Raw genomic sequence first — 14,534 nt, 5'->3', positions numbered from 1 at the left:
GGGCTGCAGGTCATGGAGGAGGATGTGCGCACCAGGCTGGTCGCGGCGGGCATGGCCGCTATGGCCGTGCGAAATGTGATGATGAGGGCAAAGGCAGCGGACGCAGAGGCCGCCGTGATGCAGGTGCGGGCGGGCCGGCAGAGTATATGGACTAAAGGGCTGTGCACCGGAGGTAGGGAGGTTTGTGCATTCATAGCCCGGCTTTAGGGCCTAATGTGTCGTTGTCTTGGTTGTGGGTGGCCACTGCCAGCTGCCTTTGCTCACTCCTTGCCCTCTGGTGCATAATTGACCACTCACCATCGCCCCTTGCGCCGTAACCGCATCGTCTCCGGCAGGCTGAGGCAAGGCAAGCCGACGCTGAGCGGCGGGAGCGCGAGGCGCTGGTGGCGGCGATGGTGGCGGGTGCATTCGCCAAGGCCGAGCAGCAGGCCGCGGCGCACGGCATGGAGGAGCTGCAGCGGGCGGTTGATGCGTTCGAGCTGGAGCGGGCGCAGTGGCGCGTGATGGTCTCGGAGGAGGAGCAGGTGAGGGAGTTGGTTGTCAGTCTTGGGTGTTGTCTTCAGGACGGGCGCAGGTCCACCCCCCTTGCCATATGCATGGCTCCGTTTTCGGGGGGCAGCCGAACACTCTGCATTTTTCCAGCAGCGGCCCGCCCCTCGATTCATTTATGCGTCTACCCAGGCCGATGCCGCGACCTGGCATCCACCGCGCCCGCCCTTGACGCAGGCGCTGGCGGCGAAGCGCCAGGCCCTACGCGTGGACGAGGCCGCCCACAGCGAGCTGCTGGAGGCGAGGCAGGACGCGTTCAACTTCTGCTGCCAGGTCAGCGGGTGGTGGGGCCTCGTGGCGTCTGCAGGGTGCCGATGGCGGGCACTGCTCTATGTGCCGCCATTTCGCGCACGGCCGAGCTCTGCCACGCAGCCTTCAAGCGGGGTACGCCAACACTCCCTGCCCTGCGCATCGTCCTTTACCCCCCCCCCCCCCTCAAACGGCCCCTTGGTCCCCCAACTCCCCAGATGAAGCGGCAGGAGGTGGCGCAGGCTGAGGAGGAGGCGCGGCAGGGCAGGGAGGCTTTGAGGCGGGACGAAAGCGTGCTGCACGCGGTGGGTCGGCAGGGGCGCGCCCTGCTTGGGAGTAGGGAGCACTGGGCAGTCCTTGCATGAACGTTAGACCCGTTGCTATCGGCGCTGTGCCAGGGCAGACTGGCGGCCAGGGCCACCAGCACTCCTGCGCCGCGCGCCAGCCTCGGTGCAACTCGCTTGCACTGTTGGCGACATCCACAGCGCGCTGTGAATGCATGAGTGCATCTTGCGTGCGCATACGCCCAACACCACATGTTCCCCGCAGGCGCGTGAGAGGGCTGAGGCGGAGCTGCGTGCCAGGGTGGAGCAGCTGCGCAGGGACGAGGAGGACTGCCACGCTAGGCTGGCGGCTGCGGACGTGACCGCCACCGCCTTCTCCAGGGTCATCATCTGGGCGGAGATGGAAGACGCGCAGGCGGTAATGAAGCAGGTGAGGGGGGTGAGGGGCTGCTGCATGTATGTAGACAAGGATTTGGTGCCGAACCGCGTGCTGTAGCCTAGGAGCCCGCCCTGTGCGTGCTGCCCTTGCTTGTTGCTTTCCACCAGCTAACCTCTACCCAGGTGTGCTCTAACGACGCCTCACAACGGGCCCTGGCGCTGTAACGTTTCCCAATAGGCCGAGGCGCGGCGCGCTGGCGCCGAGAGGCGGGAGCGTGAGGCCGTCGTGGCGGCCATGGTGGCGGGCGCGTTTGCCGCCGTGAAGCGGCAGGCCGCGGCTTGCGAGCTGCAGGTGAGCTTGCCTAGACAAAGGGGCGACTGTGCGGTGGTGCTGGCCAGCCATCCTTGCTGCGATCCAGCCCCAGTGTCTGAACCCAGCATGCCCCTCGGCCAGTTCCATGCTGACCACGAGGCCCCTCTTTGCTGGTTGCAGGGGATTGCTGCCGAGCTGGAGTCTCTGAAAAAGGAGAAGGCCGCCCACGGCGCCGTCACTGTCGCTGCCGGGGCGGCCGATGTCATGGGCTGCTTCATCATGGTGCGCGGAAGGGGCTTGCCAAGCAGTGGGTGGATGGGCCGCCCCTTAGAAGCAGAGGGACCAAGCAGGGCGCCCATCTGGCGGGGCTACGCACATCCAGCGCCAGGGAGGTGGCCGCTCCAGGGCACAGTGCAGAGCATGCCCGGCCGTGTTGTGACTCGTGTGCAAGCTTTGATGCTGGTTACCCGGGCCCCAGCCACGCATTGCACCGTGCTTTTCCTATCCACGGGGCCCCTCCCTTGCTGCGCGCTGCGCCTCCTCTGACCGCCCATGACTGCAGAAGCCGTCCGAGACGGCAGCGCCGCCCCGCCAGGAGACGGAGTGCGCGGACGCCGTGCGGCCGCAAGAAGAGGAGGAGGATGTGCCAGCGGGACATGCGGTGAGTGGGGAACAGCCATTTCAAGTGAGGGGTTGCTTTGCCGGGGGTAAAGGTTGATGGGCATGGCTGTTTCAGATCCCTAAAAGGCGCTCAAGAGCGTGTGCACTAGATTGCAGCTGTGACCTGCGGGCGTCTTCACTGCTTGTGCCTGCTGCCTGCAAAGGGCTGGTGAAGCCTGCAGCCTCCTTCCCTGTTGCGCGGGCCTTGGCGGGCCTTGCCTCAGAGCCTGCTCCATATTGGCTCGCTCGTCCCTCGCGTCACCCACAGGCCCTCACGACGAGCGCCAAGATGGAGGCAGGGGAGGCGCCCCATGGCCCTCCAGGCCAGGAGCCGCAGCCAACCCCTGCCTGTGGGGCCATGGATGAGGGCCAAGACCAGGTGAGGGGCTATCAGGCTGGGGTGTTGGCTGGGCTGGCTGAGGGCGACAACCGTCCGTGTGCAGAGATCTGATGGGGCCTGCCATGCCGCTGTCTTTGAGCGTTATTGGGTGACCCTCTGGGCCTCGTCCGTGGGATGCAGCCGCTCTCACTCACCTTGGCTGTTGCACCCCCAACCTCAGGCGACCGGAGAACCCCTGGCTCCAGTCATGCTCATGGACAGCAGCCCCGGCGCCAGCGACGACGCCGGCACCCCCCAGGAGTCGCAAGAGGCAACGCCGCGCGCCAGCAGCACTGGCGGCGCAGCGCTGCATCGGTGCACGGATGAGGGCGAGGGGGAGGAGCAGGCGCCCTCACCACAGACTGCCGGGGCAAACGTCGATTGCAGCCCGCAAGGGGCGGGCGACGACGACGAGGCCTGGCAGGGGCTGGAAGGGGAGGAGCCGGCGGCCGTCAGGCCCCTCAGGGAGCGCAGGCGCTCGACCCGTGGTGGGGAGCGGCACCGCAAGCAGGTTGCGAGCCGGGCGCGGAAGGAGCTGCGCGAGCAGCAGCAGCAGCAGCAGCAGCAGCTGGAGCAGCAGCAGCAAGACCAGCTGCAACGGCAGGTGGAGGAGCAGGAGCAGCAGCAGTGGGCGCAGCAGCAGCAGCAGCAGCAGCAGCAGCAGCAGCAGCAGCAGCAGCAGCCACATGCGCAGCGCCAGCAGCAGCGGCAACCACTCACCCACGCGGGCGTGGAGGGGTGGCCCCCGCAGCGGCTGGCAGCTGGCGGCTGGAGTCAGCACTCTGCAGGATGCAGGGGGCCAGGGCTCGACCTCGGCAGCTTTGATGTGGGGCAGCACGGCCCGCCGCGGCTTCAGGGGACCGGCGACATGCACGGCACGCCGGGCGGTTGGGCCCACAGTGCGTCGCCGCAGTGGCGGGCAGGCGACGGCCAGGGCGCTCCTGCAGGCCGCGCGGCGCCCCCCATGATGCAGGCGCCGAGGCCGCTGCAGGGCGCACCTGCATTCGTTGGCTGCCATGGCGGCGGCTGTGGCGGTGTCCTTGGCGGCAGCTGCGGCGGCTGGGGGAACGGCGGTGGGTTTGTTCGCCATGGGGGTGGCGTCGTCTATGGCGGGCCGGCTGGAGGGGGCTACCACGGCGGTGGGGGCTACCACGGCGCCGACCTCAGCCGTGGCGCAGCGGCGTACGGCTATGGTGGCGGTGGCAACAGTTGGGGCGGATTTTGACACAGAGGGGCAAGTGTCGTCCAGGGCGGCTGAAGCAGCTAGGATAGGCAGCATCAAAGGGGGTAACCCTGACAGCTTTGGGGGCTGCAGCTGCGGCTAAGGCAGAGAGGGTGCGGCGGCTGCAGTGGCAGGCCGCGGCGCTGATGATCTGACGCATGCATGACATGCGCGCTCCAAGAGCATGGGCAGGCATCAGTTTCGGGTGCAACGCACAAGCGCATTTTGCTCATGAAGCTGCCCCAGCCCCTGTGGGGGGTATGCGTGCTGTGGCAGGAGAATAACAGCAGTTCTGTATCGTGTTTTGCGGATCGTTTTTCTTACCGGGAATAATCAACCGCCTGCGTGTGCAGTTGCTGTTGCATTATGAAAGCAGTGCTATTCCACCTTGCTGGTGTTGAGTAACAAGGGCTGTAATGCACACAAATGCAAAAGGTACAAGTCATTACCAGCAGGTCAGGGGCGCTTCAATCCGGCCAGATGCTCTCTTGGGCAATCAGTGGCGTGGTCGGTAGTCAAATTTCCCTAGGCAGCTGAGAGGGGTCGCAGCCTCCATCGCACCGCCGGCGCACTGCACCTCCACTAACCCTAATGCAGCTAACTAACTGGCTGACAATTGGAAGCTGGCATAGTCATATCTCAACCTGGCTGCGCTGCTCCCAACAATCCCGGGCCCCTCCATATAATTGAATACTAAGGGTTCAATTGGAATTCTCAAGGCTGCTTGTGTTTGAGGAGGCTGAATCTGAACCTTGCCTGGAGCAAAGCATGGTCAGCCCCTGGTCAACTCTTGGACTGCAGACAAGCGCGTAACCCACCGTGCATATGGTGGACTTTCTGCCCTGAAAACTGGGCAATTTGAAGCTCCACCACACGTTGCAGGCAACGCCATCAGCTGATCGGGTGCCTTGGGCGCCTGGGCACCAGCTTTTGGTGAAGAGCAAGGCGCTGAGCAGCATCAAAAACACACCATGGAAGTCCCTTGCAGCCAGATGGGCAAAGGGTTGCAGCATCACGCAGGACATGCTTGCTCACTGAAGACTGGCTGAACATGCACGTTTTGTTATCCTGCTGTCTTGGGATGCTGGTGTGTGAGCTGCAGGGCCATGCGTGAACATCTACTTTACAACCCCAGGATGCCAACTCATCCTGGCACATGTTTACCAAACTGCATTGTTACAAGTCACACATTGGTGCACATGCATACTGCCACATATGTTTTCAAGACGCCAGGTCACGCACGAGAGTCTTGCCGTGACCAAGACTCTAAGTGCTGAAACTCTTGCCCTTTCATCCTGTCCAGCACGATAGCCAGCTGCAAATTACCCGCCTTGGCCCCCCCATCCCCACCGCCAGCTGGCGGGCGGCCCGTGCGGCTTTGGGGCTCCGCAAGTGCCATCATGACCCTCACTTCCAAGCTCTCGTCAACCCACTTCTGGGTTTGCGCCGAGTAGGTCCGCGCCCGCTGCTCGAAGCCCGGGAACCCCGCAGCCTTGGCCGCGAGCCACAGCTCCCACAGCAGCTCCAGCTCAGCCGCCAGCAGCTGCGCCTCCTCCACGGCCGCGTCCATGCGCAGCCCGAGGTCCATCAACTCCATGGCGACCAGCCGGTTCGCCGCCAGCTGCCCTTGTGCACGCGACGGGGGCGCAGGGGCCGGCGCCGCGAGTGCCTCGCGCCAGGCGACGGCGAAATTCCAGATGTCGTTGGTCGCGAACGGCGCGAACGACAGGCGCTCGAGCCCCTCCCAAGACAGCGCCACGCCGCCTCCGGCACCTCTGTTGCTGCTGCGGCCGCCCTTCAGACGCCCAGGCCAGCGGCGGCGAGGACGGCGGCCGCTGCCCCGGGCGTCTGAGGCGCCGAACACCGCCTCGATCAGGCCATCCAGATCATACCGCAGCACCCAGCACTCCGGAATCTCGTCCGAGGCGTCGCGCGCCGGCTGGTGCCGGAAGCTGCCGCCCAGAGCCCACTCCGCGACAAAGAAAGCCTCCTCCTCAGCATATTTTGAAAACGCGTTGAATGCATACAAGTAGCCGCCGCCGTCCTCATGTAACTCCTCAGTCATCGCCACCGCCACCCTGTGCCACGCGGCCATCGCGCCCGCCACGCTCCGCGCGCCCGCGACCAGCCGCCCCGCCGCGGCCCGCGCGTCGGCGGCGGGCGCTGCGCCGTCTTCCGCGGCAGAGGGCCCGCCGCGCAGGGCGTTGAACGCGGCGCGCACCGCGGGGGCTGGCACACCGTAAACAGAGCTGTGGGGACCCGGGGGTGGTGCGATGGGTGGGGTTGGGCAAGTGCCGGGCTCTGCAGGGCACCATACAGCGAAACAACTGATCAAGTTGACAGGCAGGCGAGTGAACAGAGAGGCGACGAGGTCGCCGTGCAGGCAGCCTCAAGCAAGCGCAGCCACGGCTGGTCGAAGTGCGGATGAGTGTGGGGCGGCTCGATGAGGGGCGGATTCGGCCCTCCCGCGCGCGCTCGCCTGTCGTGCAGCGGCTCCACGACCGCAGTCACGCCTCTGATGTCGACGTCGCCAATGAATTCGAGCTGACCCAACGTCACCCGCCGGTCGATCGAAACCTGGAACCGCGCGGTGCCGTCGTACGCGTCGCCGATGCCTTTGGGCCAGCTCACGCGGCGCGCGACGCAGCATCACGACCCGCTGGCGGGCTCGATCACGTGGGGGTCCGGCGCTGCAGCAGGGCCCCCGCGCTGCAGGGGCAGGAGCAGCGCCTCGTCGACCCTTGAGCCGTCGGGCTGGATGGGAGCCGGCTGGGCGCGGGAGTCGTACAGCGAGAATAGAATTTTGCACCGGGTGCCAGGGGAGAGAGGCAGGCCGAGGTGAAGATCGTCGACGGTATTGATGCCAACAGGGGGCTTGGGATCGACGCCGTAGGGAGTCACGCATAGATTCTGCCGCCGCTCCTGCGACGGCATCTGCTGTGCGGGCGGTGCAGAGGCCGCCGCCCGGGGCACACAGGCCCTGCGCCGATGCTGTCGGGGAAACGCGACGTGCGGTGGTGATGCGGACGCGGCAACCGTGAGCCGTGGCCGGGGTGAGGAACATGTGAAATGCGACATGATTGCGAATGGGCTGCGATCCAGCGATCCAGCAAACAGCGAGCACGATCCAAACCCAGACGTGTGCCGATATCCACAGCTTGGACTTCGTATGTGGTAAGAAGTTTCAAACGGCGATTTCTGGTATAGGAGGTTAGGTGCGCCAGAGACGTGAACCGTGAACTGGCCGATGTCGCGACCTGCACACCCGTTGGACTTTTCTAGTGACACCGCTCGCAATCCGGGCGTGCCACGATCGTACAACATGGTTAACACTATCATGTCACTACACGCCCATGCCTGCAGAGGAGGCTCAGCAGCCCGGCATGGCTGCACAGACCGTACTGGCGCACCTCGGAGCTCAAGCCAGCGGACCAACGCGCGATTAGCTTACAATCATGGCCATCACGCGGTTGTCGCACCGACCGCATGCCCGCGCCACGGAAACGTTGCCAGTGCTTGCGGCAAACGCGCTTCACGCCTTCTCTGCGGCGCGGCGCCACGCGCACGTGTGGCCATCGCCCAGCGGCAGCAGGAGCAGGAGCAGTCCGGCCAGCACCTGCAGCAGCATGTCAAGGATGAAATGCAGGACGTGCAGGCCAAGGGCTTTGCTCATGACTCTGGCGATGTGAGCCCATTCCCCGCCGTGGCCGCACCACCGCAGCAGGAGCAGCGCCAGCCCTGGGCGTGGAAGGTGCGTGGATATGTAGATGTATGCATGTGTGCAAGTGTGTGTGCGTGTGCGCGTATGCATGTGTGCGTGTGCGTGTGCGTGTGCACGTGTGCGCGTTGTCGTGTGACAGTGCACGGGTGAGCCTTTGTGTGTGTGTGTGTGTGTGTGTGTGTGTGCGTGTGTGTGTGTGTGTGTGTGTGTGTATAGGGAGGGGGGTGCCGGCTAGGTGAAGGGCACCCGCAAGCCTCGCCGAACAGTCGCTGGGGACTGTGTGTGCTGCACTCGCTTGGATGGCGGACGAGCCGCCACTGCGTGTGGCAGAACCCCAGCGCCCCATGTGACGGCGTCCACATAGGCGATGTGGTGCGGCCTCACCGCGCCTCGTCAGCATCATCCGACCCTGCGTCGCGCCCCGGGCGCTGTGCACCGGTTCGCTCCTGTGCCCGTAGGGCGCAAACCTGCGCAGCGCCGCGGCGGCGGTCGCGCTTGGCGCCGCCGTGCGGTGGCTGGCGCCTGTGCCGGAGGGCCTCGAACCGCAGGTGGGTGCAGGCAGGGCCGCTGCCTGTTGACCTGGCGGGCCGCATGGTGACGGTTCATGACAAGTCTGTTCGCAGTTGCAAGGCCGCCTGGTCGTCTGCTGGCGCCCTTCAGACCTTTTCGCGCACTCGCTTCTGGTCCCGTCTCGCTCCTGCGTGGTCGCGGTGGTGCGGTGCATCTGATGCTGCGTTCCCGCCACCATGCAGCCAGGGGTGGAAGTTACGCCCCACCCCCCACCCTCAACACCCCCCCTATCCCGCCTCCCCAGGCCTGGTCTCTCCTGGCGTTCTTCGTGACCACCGTGTCTGGGCTGATCCTGGAGCCTGTGCCGGCAGGGGCCTGGGTAAGTTTCAGCCATGATCACCACACTGTTGTTCGTGGGGTGCGAGTTGGGTGCAGGACCGAGGAATAGTAAGGGGTCCACCATGTGTGCTGCATGCAGGCCCTGCCAGGGCTGCCGCTGCAGCTACAGCGCCCGATTACGGCTTGGCAGGCGGCCCGCTGAAGCGCCTGCAGTGGTTTCCACCGTGCCGCCCCATGTGCTGTGCCGCGCGGCCGCAGGCGCTGATGTGTGTCGCGGCCGCGATCGCGAGCCACGCGCTGACGTTTGAGGAGGCGTTCTCGGCCGCCGACACGGAGGTGCTGTGGCTGATAGTGCTGGCCTTCCTGCTGGCCAAGGTGCGCGCGGATGGGTGGCGGATCGGTGGGTGGATGGGTCAACTGGTGCAAGTGGGTGGGGTGATGTGCGGGATGGTGGGGTTTGTTTGTTCGGTGAAAGTAGGTTTGCGGAAAACACCAGGCCGACAACGACGTCGCTTTGACAAAATGATGGGCCGCTGCCTCTCCTGCTATCAAATCGGCCAAGCATCCATCCATCATCGCATGCCCTCCTACGTTCCTGATTTGCAACCTCGCGGCAGGGCTTTGAGAAGAGCGGCCTGGGGGAGCGCATAGCGGAGATGCTAGTGTCGCGGTTCGGCGGCAGCACGCGCGGCCTGGCGCTCAGCCTGGCGGTCGGGGAGGCGCTGCTGGCGCCCGGCATGCCCTCCACCACGGCACGCGCCGCGGGTGCGGGGCTGACTCAGGCAGGGCGGGCGGGCAACACGACGGGGGGTCCGGCGGGCTGCAGGCGCAGGGGAGCGGCCCTGCGCTGCTGATGTGCACATAGAGCAGTTGCAACCCCCCACTCCCCCACTGGCCACACACGGTCGTGAGGGGTTGCTCCTCTGTGACGACTCACAAACACGAATTTTCGGCCCTCAGGAATATTCCTGCCGGTCATCAAGGGCGTCTCCGCAGCTTCCGGCAGCTTCCCAGATGGTGAGCCGCCTCCCCCCTTCCACCGCTCTTGGCCGGTGACCCGCAAGTCAGCCCCTGAGTCTTACAGACCTGCTGCCTCCTGTATCAGGCCCATTGCCGGCAGCACACATATCCCACGGTCACCTTGCAACTCCCCCATTGGGAGGCGGCCGCCCCTGTCCGCTGGTTCCTCCCTAAATAATCAACCTCACCCTCATTGCTGCCCTCGGCCCTCCATGCGCAGCTGCCACCCCAATCGGCGCCAGCAGTGAAGCCGACACGCGCACCAAGATAGGGGCGTACCTGGTCCAGTCCCAGCTGCAGTCCAGCAGCCACACCTGCAGCCTGTTTCTCACTGCGTCCGCCCAGAACCTGCTGTGCCTGCAGCTGGCGGAGGCGGCCGGGCTTGACCTCGGGAATCACTTTTTTGTGTGGTCGGAGGGAGCCATCGTGCCCGGTGTCATCGGTGCGTGGTGGTTGTGCTCTCAGGGCTTGCGCCTCTGATCAGCTGCGCCACAGTAGGACGGGTTGCCTGGCCCCCATTTGTACATTGCTGTGGGCCGTCCTGTAACACCGTCCTCGCATGCGGCGCCTAACAACGCCGCATTTTGATCGCGGCCCATACGCCATTGCTGCATCGTGGCGCGCAAATCATAACGAAGAACAATCGGATCTCCCCGACGCCTATATCTTATAAACCAGGCACGTTCCTGCTCCCCCTGCTGGTGTACCAGCTGCAGCCGCCCGCCATCACCGCCACGCCGGAGGCCCCCAGGATGGCGGCCGCGCGGCTCAAAGAGCTCGGGACCCTCACGTGAGGCGGCCGGCCGCCAGGCCCCTGATATGGACGCGCCTGTTGGGGCGCGCACCAGGCCGGGGGCCGCTTGATGCTCCATGCAACGCAGGCCTTTGCTCGATCCACATGCTCGCGCAAAAACCGGCCTTGCACCCCTTCAACGTCACCCCTGCTGTTCCACATCTCCTCAACCCCCTGCAGCCAGGACGAGGTGGTCATGCTGGGTACAGTGGGTGTGGCGCTCACCATATGGGTGGGTGGAGGCTGAGTTGTTGTTGAAGCATCCTTTTTTTGGGATGGGCACTTAGGTCAGGGTCGTGTGGCTGTGTGGCCACAAGTCTGCATGCCTTCCTTTATGCACGTAGTGGCATTGCCTGTGAGGTTTGTTTTTGGCAATTGTGCCTGTGACATCGTCAAAAAATGATTTGTCTCAAGTGCACATGCTGCATGGTGCATGTGCTGCCCAAGCCGGGTCGCACGTGACTTTACACAGCTCTAACAGACCCCCATGGGCCCGCATGGGTAGCCCCTTGTACTGTTTTAGCTCCTGACGTTTGCCTCCCGTCGCCCCTTCCTCACACCCGCCAATCCGCACCCCTTCGCAGCTGTTCGGCGAGCAGGCGGGCGTGCCGCCGGTGGTGGGGGCCATGCTGGCGCTGGGCATCCTGCTGGCCACGGGCGTGCTGGATTGGCGGGAGGACTGCCTCAAGGGGTCACCCCAGGCCTGGGACACCCTCTTCTGGTTCGGAGGTGGGCAGGGGTGCCGGGGCGTCGGCGAGTGGGGAACGAGGGGTTTATTGAGTGTTGATGGACGTGAAACAAGGGTAGGGCGACATGCAGGCTACGGTGACTGCGGTGCTGACACAGGGGCGCGCTGGAGCTGGGGACAACCCGGGCCGCGGCCTGGATTGGGGCAGGGTCCTGCAACACGTCCAATCCGCTGCAGTCTTGCTCTTATTTTACATCTCCACCCCTTGTCAACTTACGAGCCATTATCATAGTATCTCATGCGCCACCCTTGCCCTCCCAATGCCCTACACCAAACTCTGCTGCCACACCCCCAGTCCTGATCAGCATGAGCCTGGCCCTTCAGGACAAGGGCGTCATCTCAGCCTTCACGGACTGGGCCTCGGGCGCCCTCACCGCGCTGCACCTGCCCTGGCCGGCGCTGTTTGCGGCGCTGCACCTCCAGTTCTACCTGCTGCACTACATGTTTGCGTCCAAGACGGCCCACGTGGGGGCGCTGTACGCGGCCTTCCTGTCGCTCTTGCTGGCGGGAGGTGCGTGGTTTGCTTCTTTGGGGGAGGGGGGTGTTGTAGATGGGGTAGCTGCCCCCACCGCCGTGACAGCCCAAATCACCAGGGTGCGTCCAACACATCCCTTGTATTGGAAGGGAGACGATATGTTGGGTGCACCCTTGTGACATGGGCTGTCACGGCTGCTCTTAGTCGCGGACTGAGTTTTTGACTCACTCCACCAACCTTGCCGCGCCGCACTCCCTCTCGCTCACCCCAACAGGGGTACCGCCCAAGCTGGCTGCGATGTCTCTGGCTTACAACATCTGCATTAACGGGGGTGAGGGTGTCGGACTTTGCAACATGACGTCTGAACATGTGCAGCTCCTCTCATGGCAACGGGGAGTGTAAAGGGGGAGGGCGACATTGATGCGTGCGTCGCGTGATGTGTAAGCCTTGTCTCCCATCTGTGCCTGCTGTGGTTGTCAATCCAGGCAATTCAGACCTGCTGCATGTCCTGAATCGTCACCCCCTTTTCACACTAGCGCATGGCACATCATGTGGGAGCATCCGCCCATCGTACCGTTCGCCCCTCCCCCCCCCCAAAAAATTACAGGCATCACCCACTACGCCAGCGGCCAGGCGGCCGTCTACTATGCCAGCGGCTTTCTCAAGCTGAGGGAGATCTTCAGTGTCGGCGCCGTCTGCGGGGCGGCGTCTCTGTTCATTTGGGGCACGTTTGGCATGGGATGGTGGAAGGTGCTCGGGTGGTGGTGATGCCCCAGCTGCGGCCCTGCGCAGCAAACACGATTGCGAGTTGCGTGCTGCAACCTCGCGCCTGCGTGCCCACGGCTTGTCGTGGCTTCTGCTCCCCATTTGGCCCAAGCAGCATTCATGCCTGGCGCCCTGTTGAGGGATCCATTGAGCACACAGCCTGTGCATCTGTTCCAGCGGTTCTTGAGTGCCTTGTCGGAGACTAACCCTTTCCAAGATTCCACTGATTTGTCAGAGTGGGTTGTTTCGGCCGGCCTCCGTAGGCGGGCAGTGAGTGGTGGGCTATGATGCACAGTGGTTGACTCATGCGCGAAATGGGCGCGCCGTTTGCAGATGCACATGCGCGCCTCCAGTGGGGCGCGTGCGTCCTGGTGAGGGCCGGCAGCAGTCTATTTACCCGACAGCTTTGTGCTTATCCTCCGGTCACACGCCTGCGGGTGCCAGCTGCGCTCGCCGTGCTGCGGCTGTTCTGGGCGCCGAGCCGGCTGCCCTGGCTCCCCACCAGATTGGTTGTTGTTGATGTGCATGGCACTCTGTTCTCTCTCTGCACTTCCCTGTACACATACTACGCACCTGCTGACTGTACACCTTCTTACTGAACCATCATCATGGTGTGTGAGTGCTCGTGCTTGCACACGGTACTTGCCAGCGTCGCACCTGCTCGTGCATTGATGAGCTGTGCACGCGCTGCCGTGAGTGCAGTGTTGCCATGTACTGGCTTTGGCGCCCGCGTCTATTGACGCCCTTAAGGCTGTACTCGTGTGCGGCTGGAGGGTGGAGGCTCGGTCACACGGGAACACAAGCCGGCCTGCGTTGCATAAGCGAGAGGCGGCTGCGGTGGCGACAGCTGGTGTTGAAGCCCCCGAGCTGCAAGCCTCAACATGACCTGTTGTAAAAGTGCAGATTCTGCAGCTGTTGACCTGCTTGCAGCCCTCTCAGCTGCTTATCAGGGGCCTCCTGCACCTGGGCTGTCTGACATGCCTGCAACTGTTGTACTGTTTGCGCTGATTGGTGCCGCTTTGCCACAGACCCCAGCTCCAGCTCAGCAGCTGTAAACGCGGCTGCACAGCTGCCGCGACCCACACAGATCCACTGCCACTGAACAGTCTCAAACTACATGTGTTCTCTGCATGTATCCTGACTCCCTCTAGTTACAAACATTGCGAGCGGCTGTGGCCAGACCTGATGCTGTGAGGTGACGCGTGCGTGCACGCTATTGACCATTGGCGCTCGTCGGACACATACGCAACATCCCATGGTGTAATACGGCGAGAGATAATACCAACGGTTTGTTAAGTGTAAAAACTTTGAGCCAATATCATACCATCGTGCCTGTGAGTTGTACGTACGCACCTCGGCACCTGACTGATGACGTTTACATCCATCACGGTGATACCTTCCGTGAGCTGTCAATACAGACGCAAACCGACACTGTGACTTTTGGTGTTGCCTGCGCAGCTGGCTTGCGACCCACAGATCTGCAGCCCTTTGATCTCGCATGCTGCGCAGCAGCCAAAGTAGTCTCAATACCTGCACGTCAGTCAGAATGGGGTCGTGCCTGGTGCAATATTTCGTGTTGATGGTCGCTGTTGCGACGCTGGCGTCTGCAGCTCGTGCACCCGCAATAGGTGGCGATGCGCACCGGATGCAGCCTATTGACAGCACAAGCCTGTGGCCTGCCTGGGCGCGCTGGCCATTCCGCACCGGTGCAAGCGGTGGGTTAATGACCGCCCGGCATGTTTATCAACTGTTTCAGTCCGCTGGGGCTCTTGTGGCGGCTTGCGCAGTAGTGGCAGCTGAGGCATCCACTGTGTCATTTCCGTGCATCGCGGCTGCTCCGCTTTCTGCGCTCCAACTCTGAGCTTGCTCAACCCCCAAGTGACATGTTAGGTTTCATGCGATTCTCCGTTCTCAATAACCGCGCATGGGTTAGATGTAGGCGCAAACAGAAACGCCTGTATCCCTGTGACTGACGCGCCCGCGGCCCGCGCCGCGCCTCCCGCTGCAGCCCGCGACCCCTGTGAGAACGGGGACGTCCGCCGCTACGGCCTCAAGCCGATCCGCGAGATGCCATTCATAGGGCTGTTCGAGGACCTGCGGGATGTCAAGAAGGTGGGGCACCGCGGGGG

General features: G+C 63.8%; 4 protein-coding genes across 4 annotated transcripts in view; 3 read left to right on the top strand and 1 right to left on the bottom strand.

Moving 5' to 3' along the window:
• Positions 1-12: 12 nt before the first annotated feature.
• On the top strand, positions 13-4,037 carry MNEG_2699 (hypothetical protein; the record flags this gene model as incomplete). The annotated part of the gene is made up of 10 exons (XM_014048829.1): positions 13-123; positions 336-524; positions 727-822; positions 1,017-1,103; positions 1,348-1,512; positions 1,699-1,812; positions 1,954-2,055; positions 2,336-2,434; positions 2,702-2,812; positions 2,994-4,037. The coding sequence occupies 10 exons, from the start codon at positions 13-15 to the stop codon at positions 4,035-4,037; spliced, it is 2,118 nt and encodes a 705-aa protein (XP_013904283.1).
• A 780-nt stretch (positions 4,038-4,817) lies between these two features.
• Positions 4,818-6,099, bottom strand: MNEG_2698 (hypothetical protein; the record flags this gene model as incomplete). Its single annotated transcript, XM_014048828.1, has 2 exons — positions 4,818-4,829; positions 5,446-6,099. The coding sequence occupies 2 exons, from the start codon at positions 6,097-6,099 to the stop codon at positions 4,818-4,820; spliced, it is 666 nt and encodes a 221-aa protein (XP_013904282.1).
• Positions 6,100-7,674: 1,575 nt separating this feature from the next.
• MNEG_2697 (2-oxoglutarate/malate translocator, chloroplastic Flags: Precursor) lies at positions 7,675-12,408 on the top strand (the record flags this gene model as incomplete). The annotated part of the gene is made up of 13 exons (XM_014048827.1): positions 7,675-7,785; positions 8,214-8,303; positions 8,570-8,644; positions 8,863-8,979; positions 9,222-9,369; positions 9,565-9,621; positions 9,845-10,066; positions 10,303-10,414; positions 10,598-10,649; positions 11,002-11,146; positions 11,461-11,676; positions 11,915-11,971; positions 12,248-12,408. 13 exons carry the CDS (start codon positions 7,675-7,677, stop codon positions 12,406-12,408), a joined length of 1,563 nt encoding a protein of 520 aa, XP_013904281.1.
• A 1,642-nt stretch (positions 12,409-14,050) lies between these two features.
• MNEG_2696 (hypothetical protein) overlaps positions 14,051-14,534 on the top strand; it is a gene marked incomplete at both ends in the record, with an annotated part of 4,699 nt that continues 4,215 nt past the window's right edge. Inside the window, 2 exons of the mRNA XM_014048826.1 lie at positions 14,051-14,120; positions 14,414-14,517. Of these exons, the coding sequence (XP_013904280.1) occupies positions 14,051-14,120; positions 14,414-14,517 (174 nt within the window). The remainder of the gene's footprint in view (positions 14,121-14,413; positions 14,518-14,534) is intronic.

This window comes from Monoraphidium neglectum, assembly GCF_000611645.1.
Source record: "Monoraphidium neglectum strain SAG 48.87 unplaced genomic scaffold scaffold00314, whole genome shotgun sequence".
NCBI classification, from domain to species: domain Eukaryota; kingdom Viridiplantae; phylum Chlorophyta; class Chlorophyceae; order Sphaeropleales; family Selenastraceae; genus Monoraphidium; species Monoraphidium neglectum.
This window is presented reverse-complemented; position numbering and strand designations above follow the sequence as displayed.